The 16,835-nt window shown below is 33.5% G+C and overlaps 1 protein-coding gene across 2 annotated transcripts in view; it reads right to left on the minus strand.

Annotated features, from left to right (window-relative positions):
* Positions 1-16,835, minus strand: part of LOC126818930 (ras GTPase-activating-like protein IQGAP1) — an 86,928-nt gene that overhangs the window by 46,986 nt on the left and 23,107 nt on the right. For both annotated transcript variants that reach the window (XM_050546626.1, XM_050546625.2), the window contains exons 3-10: positions 5,959-6,115; positions 4,606-4,683; positions 4,324-4,400; positions 3,674-3,741; positions 2,923-3,014; positions 2,226-2,247; positions 1,474-1,652; positions 910-1,000 (exon numbers count right to left, since the gene is read on the minus strand). In XM_050546626.1, coding sequence (XP_050402583.1) covers positions 910-1,000; positions 1,474-1,652; positions 2,226-2,247; positions 2,923-3,014; positions 3,674-3,741; positions 4,324-4,400; positions 4,606-4,683; positions 5,959-6,115 — 764 coding nt within the window. The remainder of the gene's footprint in view (positions 1-909; positions 1,001-1,473; positions 1,653-2,225; positions 2,248-2,922; positions 3,015-3,673; positions 3,742-4,323; positions 4,401-4,605; positions 4,684-5,958; positions 6,116-16,835) is intronic.

Here is a 16,835-nt window from a genome sequence, read left to right on the forward strand (position 1 = left end):
ACGATCCCTACACCAACGATGTCTTGCCTGAATGTGATGATCTCTCAAACAAGGGATCACGCGAGGACGTCGGGCGCGAAGGTGACCCCAATGCAGTCGATTCCGAATCGTCTGGCCACTCACTCTCACACCAGTGTCTGTTTGAAGACGAGCGCTGGTCTGATTTGCTGTGATGACACGATTTCTCAAGGCCAAGGTACGGATAAATCGATCCTGAGCTTGAGTTGTCGCCCTTGGTCGACCTGAGCGTGGTCTGTCCTGTACAGATTGTGTATCACGGTATCTGGACCATAGCCTGCTTATGACAGACTGAGAAACATTCATCGTCCGCGCCACAACCGCCTGTGTTGTGCCGATCTGTAGCATGCCAAGGGCACGTAACCTTTCATTTTGGGTAAGCCGACGCATATCAAAATTTGTTTTCTGGTCACTAAAACAATTAAACTGATGTTTCCACCTTGGAATTCAATGCCACAATGACTGTAACATTCAAAGTCAGAGTCGTGCAAATCTTGGGTTGGACCCCCATGATGATCCCAAGCATCACCTGCATTCCATGCGGTAGCTATTGGTGCATTTGGGCGTCACATGTAACTGGAAATGTTTCTTCTGTTAGGTTCTATAGTGACTTTTTTCGTAGTCATTTGCATATTTTAGTATTATGCCCCCAAAATCAAATATCCCCTACTTTTTTTTAATAGTATATTTGCCGAGAGTCTCTTTTCAGATGTCAACTTACTGAATGGGGCATGTGGACATAATTCAATCAAATGATCCCCTTCCCCATTAAATATCTTGTAACATTTCCATCAGATCCTGAAAAGGTCTGCAGCATAAAATGTTTACAAACCCCTGACTTTAATTTCAGGATTAAATTATCTCTATAAAACGTGCAATGTAAAAACTTACTGTTAACTGTATTAATATTTCCCTGTATTTCAGCCTGAGTTAATAATTCATCATATACATCTTTCTCCATTACACGATCAGCATCCATACTCTAAAAATACATGTATAAGATATACTGAGGGTATTAAAAGACTGTTACATAATCTTTTAGGGGCATTTAGCAATAAACTATAACATTTAATTATGGAAAACAGCTAGAAATGTATTAACTTAATAATGTTGAAAGAATACTCTATTTTTTAATTCATTTATTAGGATCAATTCAATGTGTGAAAGTTACCAGTTAGTGAATTTGCATAACCAGAAAATTTCCAATCATGCAAATTAACTAACAGATAGATTTCAAAGTCAGTTTCTCATTGTCTGCAGAATAGAGAACAAATGGGAACCAGAGAACATTAGATTCTTAAAAATCGTAACAAAATATTCTATCTTAACTGCACATGGATGACTGATATTGAAATACTGAAATCAAAATTTACTTTACTCAGAAGAAATACGATCATGCTTAGAATCAGTTTTGAATTAAATAAAGCCAAAATTGAGACAATCGGTCAACAATACCTTATTTCTGGTGTTTTCAGACTTGGTATGTTTGGCTTCAAACAGGATGGACTGATATTCACTAGAAGTGTCTGAGTCTAAATTAACTAACATGGCAGACGGATTCTGTAGAGCAGTGTAGGTTTCTTTGTGGTTCTGGTTTTCAACTGCTTCATTAATGGCAATAATGGCGGCATGTACTGTAATGTAAATCAGATCTATATTGTTTACGCTCACTTAACAACTAATATGGTATATTTCATAAACTGAGGGAAGGTAACCTACAAATTTATATAGGAAATGAAATTGGATTTAAAGTCCTACTTTTCAGCATAGCCGATCTACAGCCTACTCTTATTTTGATTTCCAACTGTCGAGGGTTCACATGACCTCAGTTTTTAGGCCCATTCAGATGACTAGACACTGTTCCTTGTGATGCCAACCGTCGTGCATCACTGACGAGAAGAAACCATGCTGGAAAATCCTAGGAAACGATCTGGGATCTCCTGGTGAGTGAGCGAGTGCCTTACTCTTACTCACTCAATCATTATGGCTCCGAATTTATACACGACTCATCAAAGATGTCAACGAAAATATGCTAGTCTCCCCCCCAAAATTGTCATGTATATAGATACATGTACTACGATATTTACAGCCCCACAGTCGGCTTCTTGGTTTTGCAATATTGAGACTCAAACAGGGTGATTTGTAATACTACTTTACTCAACTTAGCTTTAATAACATTACAAGACATGTGAAATACTAATACTTACAGGCAGCATCATCTACCGACATCTGAAAAACAAAATGATAATATTGATACCAGTATAAACATACTCAAATTTATTTACAGACACAATCTGGATCATTTTGAGTCTAACATATGGTTCAATTTTAGGGGTCTTTTCCAGTGGGAGGAAACCAGAGGAGTCAGAGACAACCCACGAGGTTGGACAGGCAACTCTACTCCTTGTCACGTACAAGTAGGGAATCAAAACCATGCCACTTGACTCAATGACAGACCATGTTAACATTCGGCCACCCTACACCCCAAATTTGTTTACAAAGAATCAGGGCTTTCACTTCAAAATATAACAGAGCCAGGGTGTCTCCGTAAATATGGTGATGGCTAACTAACCAGGAGGTCATGAATTTGACACCAGTTGACCAAGAAAGTTCCTCGGGATTTGCAGCCTGACTTCCGCTTATCAGTGACACAGGATGGATTTCATGGCAAATAACAGTGTCTTTTTGTTCGGATGGGATGGAAAATCAAGTTGAAATGTTATCGGAGCAAAATTTCTATCATAGCACATTTCATTTCCTTTTATTTTATAATATGGCTGATCCAATCATTCCTTTTAAATATATGTAAATGTAGTTGTCTGCTTGATACAACTTGATTTTGTTGATTAAATATTGTTCTGAATTCATAGTTATGATTCCATATATATAAACATGTAGACAAACCTCATTTGCTAAAATTCCACCAATTTTACCAAACGCTGGCATCTGAATACCATACTTATCTAATTCTCTTCTCATTGCACTAATTTCTTCCTCTATTAGAATAAAACAAATCATATAAATCTAAATCTCAATAAAATAATCGTTACTTTTCTACTGTTTTGTTAAGAGATACATGTACATAGTCAATCACTTTATGAGGTAAAATAAATCAGGTACAAAGTTTAAATTATCTATAATATAGACCAATTTCAAAGATATATAGTTTTATCACTTTGAAAATACTGGTTATGACAACTTAGCCAAATCAATTTAATTTTCATTTCTTCAGGGTCTAGATAAATAAATAGCCACACAAGTCTTGTGAATGATGTTTTATTTAAAATTTTGGAACTAAAAGTTTCTGACGGGAGTACCCAAGTACTTTTTGTTGTTTTATTCTGTTCTCCCAAAGAAATGGGAAAGACAAAAATTCAAATCGAGTATATAAACACTATCAAGAAGTATGATAGAGCTTGTTAAATAAGAGTAGCCATTGAGTATATAAAAAAGAAAACAATACTCAAAACAACATAAAAAAAAATTAGATATTGAACAAACAATATAACTTATTATCTTTTAGTTGTTGTTTTTAACAGTAACACTATCTGCAATACCTATACCTAATCCACTTGATGTGGCATTATTTTGCCAAACTTGTCCGTTGGAATTTTCATTTGACTATTAGTTTTATGTTTATTATGATTTTAGTTACCTGTGAAATTGATTTTTCCATAAAGATCCTGTATCTGTGGTGCCAGGCCCAATTTAAATAAATATAAACTGAAACGACAAAAAGTTGACATTTGAACAATCTTCAAAATAAATATTATCTTATTGGTTATTTCACTATTTATTTTTAACATTTTAATATTTTTCTACTTGAACAAAGTGTGACATGTTCCTTTAAATATAGCACCTCTGAGTTTGTCAAACAATAAAGCCAGAAATGCACTAACAAGTTTGACTCTCTAGAATATCCCTATATGGTTTCTAACAAGCTTCGTCAAGTAGCGGTCAAGAGAGGAGAGGATGGAAGAGGAGGAAGTTGCGATAAAGACCAGCCGATTCTGGTTACAAAAACAAACTGTCCACAAGAGAAGGAGAGAGCAAACAGTGAAGAGAAGAGAGGAGAGGACACCAGAAGAAAAAAGAGGAGAGGGACTGTGGAGAGGAAAGTAGAGGCGGAGAGACGGGATGCAAGCAGCAATTTGAAATCCTGTATGGTGCTGGCATCACAGGGTCAAAGTCATTCATTTTCTTAAGATTTGTTTTGACTACTAAAGTTGTCAGACATTGGAACTAGGAGATAAATAGTTCTCAATTTACATGACTTATGTTTTCAACTAAACAATTAAAACCCACCTTAAAGCGTGGATACAGTAGATTGCTCTGGGCATATTTTTTCTATCATAAATATCTGTGGTTTCTGGATAAAAAATCTAGAAAATGAAAAATTGAATATGGCTAAATCACATTAAGACTATTCCAACAATAAAATACATAAACAAAGTTTAACAATTATTTTCTTGGAAAAAAAAGAGCGCAGAATTCAACTGAAAAAAATAGTAATTCTAGTTCTGTATTATTTTACGAAATGCAGGGAGTTGTCACAAAAGTTTTAAATAGTAAGAGGATATTATATACCTTGGGAAGACCAACTTCTTCCATGGCAACGAACCAGTGGTTTATATTATCAGTATGTCGAAAATGAAGACCAGTCGCCTGAAATGCAACAAAAGAATTTGTTAACTTTAGCAACTAGCGTATAATTCATCTTTACTAGATTAACCTTTGCTTTATTTTTTCAGTTTGGATACAACTGGATGACTTTGGTGTTCATATTTGATATCAATATCAGACATGTTCAAGGTCAAATAGCACCAAATATTATCATATTACCCTTTTCCTACATGCAACAAGGAATTAACTTTCACATTGGCTGTCATCTGACTGAATTGATAATTTCCACATGTCTAGAATTGAAAATGTATTAAAGATAAAATGAGAGTTCAATACAACCAACTCGGTGACGAGACAATATTGTCATATCCAGCTAGAAAATAATTGATGAATGAATTCTGGTCACACAACTTGACTCAATTTCTAATCCTTTTGACCATCAACTGTCTGGAAGGTGACCAAACATGAACTGTAAAGTCACAATAGTAGACTTTAAATGAGTTCCTGGCATCAGTCTGAATAAATATGCTCTCTTTTCTTCAGTGATTGTGATTTTGGGTGGCTGAATGGTTGAACACGTGTGCATTACATGTAGATCAGAAAGTCTGTCATTGAGTCAAGTGCCATGGTTTCAATTTGCTGCTTGTACGTGACAAGGAGTAGGGTTGCCTTTCCAACCTTGAGGGGTTTCTCCAGGTCCTCTGATTTCCTCCCACTGCTAAAGACCATTTCGAGCAACCAAATTATTGAAATAAAATTGAACCATGTTAGTCTCGAAATGACCTAGTTTGTGTCAGGTGAATGTTAGACCCATTTTTCTCTTTCTGGTGACTTTGTAATCAGTAGTGGAAGGTGTCATTCAAGAGGCAGGCCATGCTTGACCACCCCTTCTTTGAAGAGTTAACATCTTTGTTATAATTTGTGTATACATGTATATGTAGAAGTAGAAAGGGTACATGTATGTTAATTTATGTCCCTCAAAATAAATATTCAATCACTACCAAAATATCTACATTCAATGAGTCACTGGAATACTGGTTTTATTAGCTATGGGTTGAGATTTAATGGAACTGGATGATCTTGCCAGTGCAAGTTGAATTTTAAAGTTGGTCTGTAAACACAGAAGTTCTCAAATTTCTGTAATTTCACAAACCACATGGTCCAATTTTTGTCAAGATCAGCAGACATTAAATTTCCCCTCCAAAAATGAATGAATGAAATGGACTTTTATGGCATGTCACTTCCAACTGGACCATATGGTGCCAAACTCTCCCAAACACATGTTTTCCCCTTCAAGAAAAAGATTATTATATTTACCTTATATCTCGTTTGTTCTTTATCATAAATTCTCTTCACTTTTACAACCTGAGGAGCAAAGAAATGACCAAGTTTGGCAAGATATACCCCATTCATTAATCCTTCTTCTAGTTCTGTGGTAGCAGGTAATTCTTCGTTTATACATGCTTGGATCCATCTGAAAAATACAAACAATATCAAATTTAAAGTTATAGTTTATTCGGTCTTTTAGTCTGGTACCCCATTGTTGAAAATTGCAAATGAAGCAAAGTTATCTCCCATATAATTTCAGATTCACTTATAGTCTCTATCATTCAGACAAATGTTCTAAGAAATGTGGACAACTGGCCCAGAACCTCCATATTTTGAAGACCTGGAGGTGCTGGTTGCCAGAGACTAAATGATCTATGGTTGTACAATCACTAGTAATTGGCAATCTCCAGTGTGAGGTAACTCACCGCCCTCAAATTTTATTTTTTTTAAGGAGATGATGCATTCTCGTAGTACTCACAATTGATTCAAAACTGGTAGCAGCACCTGAGACGCACATTACACTATTGATATGAAACAAACTTGTCCAATTGTCAGGCACAAGATGCATCAAACACAGATAATTCTTTGTTCATTCTGTAAGTAATTATCCTGTATTGTCTAAACACAGATCCTGAGAGTATTTTATGTCATTTAATACTGTATGATTTGTATATGATAGTGATAGACTAGGATGACCATTTTCCATTTGACTATCAACTTAATGTTTTCCAATAATAACTTGTTAAGATGTAAGAAATATATTAATGCATATGCATGAATTAGATTTTTTTTATCTCTTAAATAGGGGGGGGGGGGGGGCAGAGAAAGAGAGAGAGGGATGTTCTTTTCCACTAGTTGGGTTGTTAGCTATTTTTTCAGCAAATTAATGAAAATAGCCATTAATTAAATTTTCATTTAGGAACCTTTTAATTTTATCCACATTTTATCGGCTATTTTGAATGAGGGGGGGGGGGGAGAATCATCATCCCTTAAAAAAACATTTAATTTTTCATGAATTTTGCACCAGGATGTCACGATTTACAAAAATGTCAGACTGTCAGAAGTTTATTACCATACTTAAGCTAAAAATTAAAAGTCATGTAGGCCTCCATGTAAATAATGTTATCTACATGTACACCCTACATGTATTATTAGTCATCCAGGATTTTAACACTTATGTTTTTCTTTATACACTACTTCATTTGAATTTTGTTTTGTCCTTGTTGTTTACGTAATAATGTCATTCTAAACCCATACACCTATACTGACATATCTACATGTAGAAGGGTGTCGTCCATATTTGTCTTGTGGAGGTTTATTAGAAGTCACAGTTATCATCTTATCTATATAAATTTTGAGTGAATTACTTCTGATTATAATGTCAAATTCTGGTATATTTCATGATGTTTGAAATACAATCTCAGAACTAATACAGACAGAAGGGATTCTTTGGAACATGCAGTCTGCTACATGGGTTTCTGTTTCATTGAATAGTACGGTACCGGTTATACATGTACATGTACATACTGAATATTGAATATTAGTCATAAATTATAATGCATGGTAATCAACTGCTGGTATATCCTATTATTATAGTTTCATGTAGGCTGCATCCTGTTCAAACTGTGATCTATACAATTTGGTCAATTATATTTTGGTAGCTCATATTTCACAGTACATTGTAACATTGTGCACACATATCAGTTAATAGTTAAATATACCTCTTGTGTGTATCCGCAGACATGAACAAGGAATTTCCCCTTCAAAACTCTGAGCAAGTGTTTTGTGATTAAATTCTAATAATACATTAAACGTGGTCTTCAACAAGTGGACAATTCCTATAAAAGGAATAGGAATTAAAATTCCTCCCCAAGATAGAGAATAGGTTAGTTCCATTAAACATGCATTATGCAAGAGCAAAATTTGCTTATTACAAGTCTTTCGTTAGGCCTGAAATGTTATCTAAATTATCAATTAGACATTAATTAACTTATCCAGACCATAATAAACTCTCGATGTCAAGGCTAGCCTTCGATGTTGGCTGGATTAGATTCCTATATGCCGCTAACGGCTATTGATAATTAAATCAATAAAAGCGGATAATCGAGACTATGCTGTTTATATTAATGATTTTAGTAATGATGACCGAGACTATGCAAAAATTTCACACGCTTCTTTCTGGGCTCATAGTGGATCAATTTGACTGAAATTTTCAGCAAATTACCTTTACACTATCTAGTTTTTAACTATTATAGCGAGAACTGCCATCTCTTTATCTTATCTCCCATAATGTATCTTTAAGGAAGTAATAATTTTAATATCATAACTATAGTAAAATACAAGAAGGGTGGTGGCCAATAGTGTAGGTTATAGCGCTTGATTACAGATTTGTTGCAATGCCGATCGTCATTTCAAATGATTTTGAATCCCATCCAAACTACCATATTGTGAAAATTGAAATATCAGTCCAAATATGGTTCAATTCCATTCATTGTTAACTTTACAAAGATTTGATTAATTGAATATTTTGCAGCATTAACCATATAAACAAACCAGTGCCACTCATATGTGGTGTTTAAAATATTTTGAAGGGTCTCTTTTTAATTCAAGTCAGAAGATTACCTGCTGTTGACATTTTAGTTTTGTTTTTATCGTCCCAACAATGCACAATTGGGATGGGCAAATTTAATATATAATCTTGCAAAGTCTTCATAACCTGACCTAGACCCTCATACATCATTTTTAAATGTAACTGACCAGATTGCAAGGACAGACGAGACAGCTCATGTGTTTACATTTCCTTTAACAGACACAACAAACCCAAGTCAACTAGTATAGAAACTGTTCCCACAGTCAGAACAGGAAAACAATAACGATATAGTTTTATTATGTGGCTAGCCTACTGTGACATCCATAACTACATCTTAACTCCACACCATAAAATACTCAACTCAAATACTGAACTCGCTGAACTACACAATAGGCATTTTCCTTATACATGTTTTAATGTGAAATCTCATGCAGACATTAATGTAACTGTTGCAAGTTTTGTTAAATTCATTTTATTTATTCTATTAACGTTTCCCTCTTAATACAATTTGAAAGAATTTTTGTACAATCTGTTTTAGTATTCATATCGTTTTCCTCATGGCGATTATACATGTATTTGCAATTGTAGACAGCAGTGTGTACATGTTTTCCCTTGTTTACATCTATCCCAACCACCGGACTAAACTAACGAGTCTGATGATTTTATTGTTCATGAAACTTATCAAGCAGTTGTGGCAAAGTTGATAATCAATATAAACAGCCATTTCTGGTAAAAAAAAAAATAAAACTAAAGATTTGGGTTAATGTTAAAATAATCATTTAGATCTCAACTTCGGTAAATTCAGATTAAATGGAAATGTATGCGTAGATAAAAAAAGATATAACATCAGAAATTCAGCTACAGATGGTATCGTAATGTAGTTGACTACGTGAATACATTACCAAAAATGCTTTTTAAAAAAAATATTGATGAATCCAGATGGAATAAATTTACCGGTGATTAACAATTATTAAAATGTTCAAGAGTAAAAGACGGTGGATTATTTTCAACAAGAGCACCTGCTTCAATGAAATGAAATTGGGTTTTAACGTGCTAACCTGCTTTAAGAAAGCTTGTAATAATCAATGATTTCTGTCCAATCGGTGTATTGTTTACAAGTAATGGATTGATATATCTATTTTAAGTAAAAAACATTATCAAACCTTACAATGGCTTTTGTAACTATGTACAAATAATCAACCATTCAATACAATATAACTATGCTATTAATCAATCAAACTCAAGCAGAAGTCATCATTACTTGTTATTGTAGAAGATCAGTACTGACTATCTACTGATACATGACACTTAGAGGCCAAATGTTAATTCATCAGGGAAAGACAGGCTTATAATGTTACTATTCATAACATTTCATCATGGTTAGTAATAGTCTTGTCAACCAAATTCATCTTCTCATAATTTCTTTAACTTTTCATTTTTGCTATCCTGAATTTTTTTTCACTGGGGAATTCCAAATTACATAATTGTTTTCACTGGAGAATTCCAAATTACATAATATCTGATCTACTTCTCCCTGCTTAGATTTGACAATTCCCAGTAGTCAGTAAACAAGGTATCACTTTACTTATAATATATATTATTTCATCAATGTTATTATATAGTAATATCTTAAAGATGCATTACGTTAGTGATAAATCTGCCTATTGCAGGTTTTTCCTTCTGGCTTCTAATCTTTTTATATAGCTTATTTAATTTAAACATGACAACCCATAATCAACTCTCTGAGTCATCAGATGGCTCTGATTTTAAAATAGATTATAACACTGTGGCCATTTAAGATTTTCACAATAAAATAGATAATCTCAACTTAGTCTTGATTGTCAAGTACCATTGCTACGATAATAAAAAATCTTCACTTTCTTTAATAAGTTATCAAAAATTTCATATAAATCTTTTACAACAATAATTGTCTTGACAGATTTGTGGGATTTTCCAAAGGGGAAGAGAGACATACAAGAGCATTTAATATCCAATTTGTAAATCAGGTGGCTCAGACACTTTTTGACATAAACATACCGTAATTAAAAGTGGAGAAAGTATTTTGCAGTAAAAGTTATTCAATGCAAACAGAATAATTAAATATCATTGTATTTATCTGACAATATCCTTTTAAGGGGAGTCTTCCCTATTACAGGCATTTCTTAAATCTGGCCAGTTAAAATCAGCTCATGTAGTCAAGGTATCAAATTTTAATGCCAAATACAGAAACAAATATAAAACTTTTTTTTAACATCCAACAATACCATATTTGGTGAAAAATTCATATCCAAGGTATTAGTTACAATAATTATAACAGAATGTCATATTATTAATCCATTTTGTACACATTAATTTTGAGTATTTGTGAAATGAACATTGTTATCTTCATATTTATTTATACTTTATAAACTTAAATTTACATTCTTTGTTTATCTTTGTTTTTAAGTCAAGATGTGTCAAATGATGCAGGATATTTTGAGTCAAACCAAATATAGACATAGATTTATCACTCAACAATACATTCCTATAGTCTATTCTACTACGAAAGCTCAACAAACATACAAACTCCTCAAATGAGAAGTAGTATCAAGTGTTCCAGAAAGAGTAAGATAATCTTGCAGAAAGAGAGATATATATTTTATGAAATATTTTATCTTAATATTCTTTTTGTGCATAGAGTCTTCAGCATTGAAAGGAAACTGGGGGACCTGGAGGAAAGCCATGAGTAAAAGCTTGGGATCAAAATAAATATTTTTTCACAACAGCAACAGCTGTTAAATAATTTGGTCTTATTGACAAATCATACTTGAAATGTTTTTGACATTAATTCTTTCACATTTAGCATTTTTATGAAAACATCTGTGTTACTGTATATGCAGACGATATTATTCAATTCGACTATATATATATGTAACCAATTGCTTCAATATTAATGAAATTTACTCTTTTTTTTAAGTTCAATAATTCTACTTTTAATAGAATTTAATTCCATTTTAATTTCAATCATTTAAAAATACTAACATAGGTTCAAAAGGCGTATATATTATTTAAGGTGTGATCAGTGACACTAATTTATTTCTAATTACCTGTAGTCAATACATGTATAAAAGTAAAATACCTGATAAAATAATTAACGCTTTAGGAAGTTGTCCACGCCTAACTATTCAACTGAGCTTGACAAAATACTTGTACCAGGTACGATACATATTACTAAATGTTTAAGCCACAAATTACCTGCACTTAATTTTTAACTAATAAATGAACAATCCTATCAGAAAATATTGATAGTGAGATATAAATATCATAGTAAAATTTATAAATTCTCTTGAAAAATTCAGATAAAGTCAACAGCTTCTCTTTAAAATTTAAGTTTGAAGTAGTAGTTTCCATTTCTTAGAGCAACATGAGTGGCATTGAGTCTAGATGCCAAATGGATCTATCACAAGGAGGCCCTTGAAAACATTATTCAATGAGGAAATAAAATCTATTTTTTCGCAAGAAGTCACAGTGGCTAAGTGAGTAAGACGCTGGCTTGCTAGCCTGGAGGTCACAGGTTTCCTCCTGGGGTTGGAAGAGAAAGTACATCAGGTTTTTCCGCCGTGGTTTCACCTTGTCAGTGGTGCAGGATGTTGGGCCTGACAAGGACAGCTGTCTAGTCATTCGGATGGGACAAAAAACAATGCCCTATGTACATATTAGCGTGCACATAAAAGATCCTTTGGCGGTTGGAATTAGATATAAGAGTAGGCCCTAGCACCGCTGTCCGGGCAAAATTTCCCTCATAGCACACTGAATGGCATATGCCCGTCTTTATTAGCCCAGTCGGAGCAGAACATTTCATTCTATTTCTATTTTTTACCTATAGCTAGTAGCCAGGTTTCGTGATAAAATTTATCCAGACAATTACAGCTCAAAGGATTTGTTAATTTAATATCCTGATGCTAAAAGTCTTTTTCAAAAAGCTGTAATGGTTGATTATTGTAACCTGCAGAAAAACTCGCAGCACTAGCATTAAACTGGATCTTATTTTAATGTATATTTTATATAGACTTGTTGACATAGTTTATATCAAGTCAAATTCATCTCATTCTGATCGACTCAACAGCCATTTGTCAAGGGATACATACATTACAAACGACTAAATGGATTTCTGTTAAATTTGGTTGAAATCCTCTGTGTATATTGCAATTTGTTAATATGAATTTGTTGGCCATTGTATGGTTAGTGTCAGTATCTAATGTATTTGATTTAGATGTTTTTGATTGTTTACTATTGTTTGTAATGTGCCTGATTTCTACATGTATCTTTCATGATGTTTGCTTTGTTTTGTGACAATCAAAGAAAACACAGGCAAGTTGATTGTTTATGCCCTATGGTATATACGCAAATATGGTTCTGCCCAATATTTAACAAGGTGCATGGGCAGTAAGTAACACTGAAGGATGATTACGGCTACCTTAGCTTTTGTTGCTTACTATATAAATATATATATTATCTTGGATATTTGTGTTACTTAATTCATCAATGATGATGTCAATTTTCAAATTGAATATATCTTTTTATTCCACCCTGTATACACTTTTACAGTACTTCTATGGTTGCTCTGTCAATATAAATGTCAAGCCTAGAATCAACTAGGCCATTCTATTCTGTTAATCAATTAGTTTAATAGGTACACAGTTTTATACTGTATATATTTATAATATCTTTATTGATTACCCTGTTTGTGTGTGTCTTACTTCTTACAGGTGGCAGCCCAGTATCTACTATTATAAGAAGCAATTCAATGCAGGGCTAATATCTAAGTGCAAACCAAAACCTCTGATGAAAGGCTGTAGGGGCACATAGATATAAATATTTAATGTTTAGAGGGAAACAACATCTACCTATTAGACCAAGAAAGTATATAATTATGTAAATTAAACCGTTCATCGAATAAATTTGAGTATATCTTTTTTTTCCTAACTGGAATAGACCTTTTTATTTATTTATATGGCGAAGTTATGATGATTGTTGATTGTGGGTAACTTCAACATATTATTGGCATAAATAATTTTACTAAAAGCTTAGACTCGGCAGAATAGCAACATTATTACATTATTATAAGCCTATACATAACAGAATAGCAACATTATTACATTATTAAAAGCCTATACATAACCAAATAGCAACATTATTACATAATTATAAGCCTATCCATAACAGAATAGCAACATTATTACAATATTAGAAGCCTATACAAAATGGAATAACAGTATTATTACATTATTATAAGAATTCACATAACAAAATAAATAACAGTATTATTACATGCAACAATTATTTATAATTCTACTTTAGATTACCAAAAACAGCATTCATGTAACTTTATCACAAAAATCGTTAAAGCTATGAGCTTATTGTTTAATAAATCTACCTTTTTTATGTCCGTTAATTGGTGTATAATGTGTATGTTGACCTTTAAAATTCAGGTCGTACTGGTAAACCAAAACAGTTGTATGTTATTTGTTTGATGTTAAATGGGGTGGTTAATGTGACAGAAATAAATTCAATCAATTTATACTTAGCGGTATTCCATTCATTTTTTGTGAAATTTGTTCAAAATAATTACATGGGAACCAGGGACTGACATTACTATTATTTAGATTTCAAATGCCAAAGTGTTGATATTAAAACATGGAGGGTTGACACCACTACAAATAAAAACACTTTTCTTGCCAGCACCAACAACAATTTTTTTGCAAATCAATTTAAACAAAGCATTACTTATTCTGTTAAGCATTACTTATATATTTTGTTATCTTACAGTAAGTGCAGGGGGACTGCACCACACATAATTTACATAAAACAAATATACAGACAAAACACAATACGCAGAAATCACAAACAAGCGAACATATCAAATTAAGTTCTACAGCTTAAAGTGACACTATTATCAAGAATATCTCATTCGAATATATGGTTTTGCTGCATTTTTTCAAATTAGATTTCAGTTATATTTTAAAACAAAGAGAGAAAGATGGGGTTTAACATCAACACGAAAAAAAACAGGTCATTTTCTGACTTACATTGAGTATAACTTTATTTCAATAATTCACTTGGGTGTAGGGGTCTTTAGCACTGGAGCACCTGGAGAAAACACACTAGGTTGGGCCAGCTACCCTAGTCCTTGTCCTGTACAGGCTTGGGAATGAAACCACACTATTTAACTCAATAACAGACCTTATGATCTAAAGTACATGCATTAGATCACTCGACTATCCCATCCCACCCCACCCCAATTTTTAAACCAATACATGGTTAAATTTTGCATGTTTTAATAAAATGTTGAGGTGAATGCTGTCCATATTTCATGAAATTGGCCATGCTTATTGAGTTGTTTAGATAAACAAACTGACCAGTGGTCCACTATGACCTGGCATGCCATCTACCTGCCTACACTGACCAGTACAGGTTTGAACAGACCCGTCTCCGAGAATAAGAAATAAAGAGCTTGACATTCCATTTTTATGGCAGTTTTAAGATTTTTTCCAGTTGATGGTTTGTCTTTAGAATTGCGACCATCAAGGAAATATCTCTTTAATGCAAGTAAAATTTGTATTACTTTATTTGGTTATAGACAACATTAGCTGACCTAAAGCAGACTTGGCAAGTACTGAGACAACTATTTATTTGGAAAGTGACCAGACATTTGATGAATGAAGAGTTAAATTCCTATAAGATTACAAATCTTAATCTTTATCCAATCCGACTGTCTTAGTATAAATAAATACCCGAACAATGTACAGTCAACTATGCTGATCTTAACTTACATAGTCGAATATATTCTTTGTTGGATGAGAAATGGTTGTCATGTATGCGGAAGTAAGTGCTTACTTTACAAACTTTACAAAACACCGGACACCACTTGCTCTGGTGGTCTGCCTAACCATGTGTGTTTTCTCTGGGTTCTCCCGTTATCCACCACTGCTATAGAACCCGGAGAACAAGCCAAATATTGATTAATATTTATGTTAATCCTTAAAAGACCTAGTTGAGTTGAGTGGATGTTAAATTGCATATCTCCTCTAGTCTCACTTCAGACATTTTGGATTGTCTATGCTGTGTATTAGTGGCACGGTTGTTGAAACTAGGCTGCATTATCTGCTACTCCCAGGAGATAACCAAAGCTAAACAATAATTTGGTGTTAATATTATGCCATATCTATATTTCCAGAGGGCTTTCAGTATTTTGCCAGTATTTCTATCCAGTCCAAATAATAATCAAGTCAATGAAATAAAGACTTTGTTCAATAAAACCAGAAATCCACAAAATAACCAGTGAGAAAAAGACAATCTTTTACTCAATAATCAAATCAAGGTTTTTACAGACTATTTTTACAGACTATTTCCTCCTGAATCACCGAAAGTTTTACAATCAAAACTTTGTGAACAATCCACAGTGTAAATACAACATTCAGACAAGACTTTTTTTTCTCTTTCATGCAGACACATTCATTTAAAAGAAATCATCCACAGGAGACGAAATAACCTGATTAAGAACAATGGTTTTATGGCTGGATCTTTAATTCAACGAAGCTGTTATACATTCCATTGTACGCAGATATACCTATTTGACAACAAAATAATCATTAATCAATGCAGTCTCAACTCCCAGAGGTAAGTTTACCCTTTTCTTTATCTCTGGGAAAACTCGCCGGCCATTAATCAGTCTTAAATCGGTTCCTAAGCTCCGCCCCCCAGTGGTTTCTGATTAGATGGATTTGTTTGAATGAAATTAGGCATCGGTTCGTCATATGAGTTACATATTGATCATCCTTAGAACATTTCCCACATCTTGACATCAAAAGCTCATTCAAAAACAGCCGTATTAATGGTTTACTAGGAACTATTTTTAGCGCGCAATGTGAGTGATTCGGCTAAATACGCATAATTTCTGAAGAAACATGAGTTTGAGTCGCCATCTTGCATTTTTGTATAGCGCCCGATGGAAGGATACATCATGTGACATTCCAAATTTTGGACGTATGGCCGATGAGTTTTCCCAGAGCTAAACAAAGGGTAAACTATCCCTGGAGCCGAGATTGTAATCAATTATATATGTAGATAGACAAATATCTGAGAATAACAGCCACACAAGAGGATGAACCACGATGATTTCCATGTAGCAGAGGGGTAAATGGTGTAACATTTTGCACAGCGTTAGGTCTTTTTTTTCCTTCATTAACATCCACACAACCCAAACTAGGTCATTTCAGGACAAATCATTGTTCAA

The sequence above is a fragment of the Patella vulgata genome, chromosome 4 (assembly GCF_932274485.2).
Source record: "Patella vulgata chromosome 4, xgPatVulg1.2, whole genome shotgun sequence".
In the NCBI taxonomy this organism is placed as follows: domain Eukaryota; kingdom Metazoa; phylum Mollusca; class Gastropoda; family Patellidae; genus Patella; species Patella vulgata.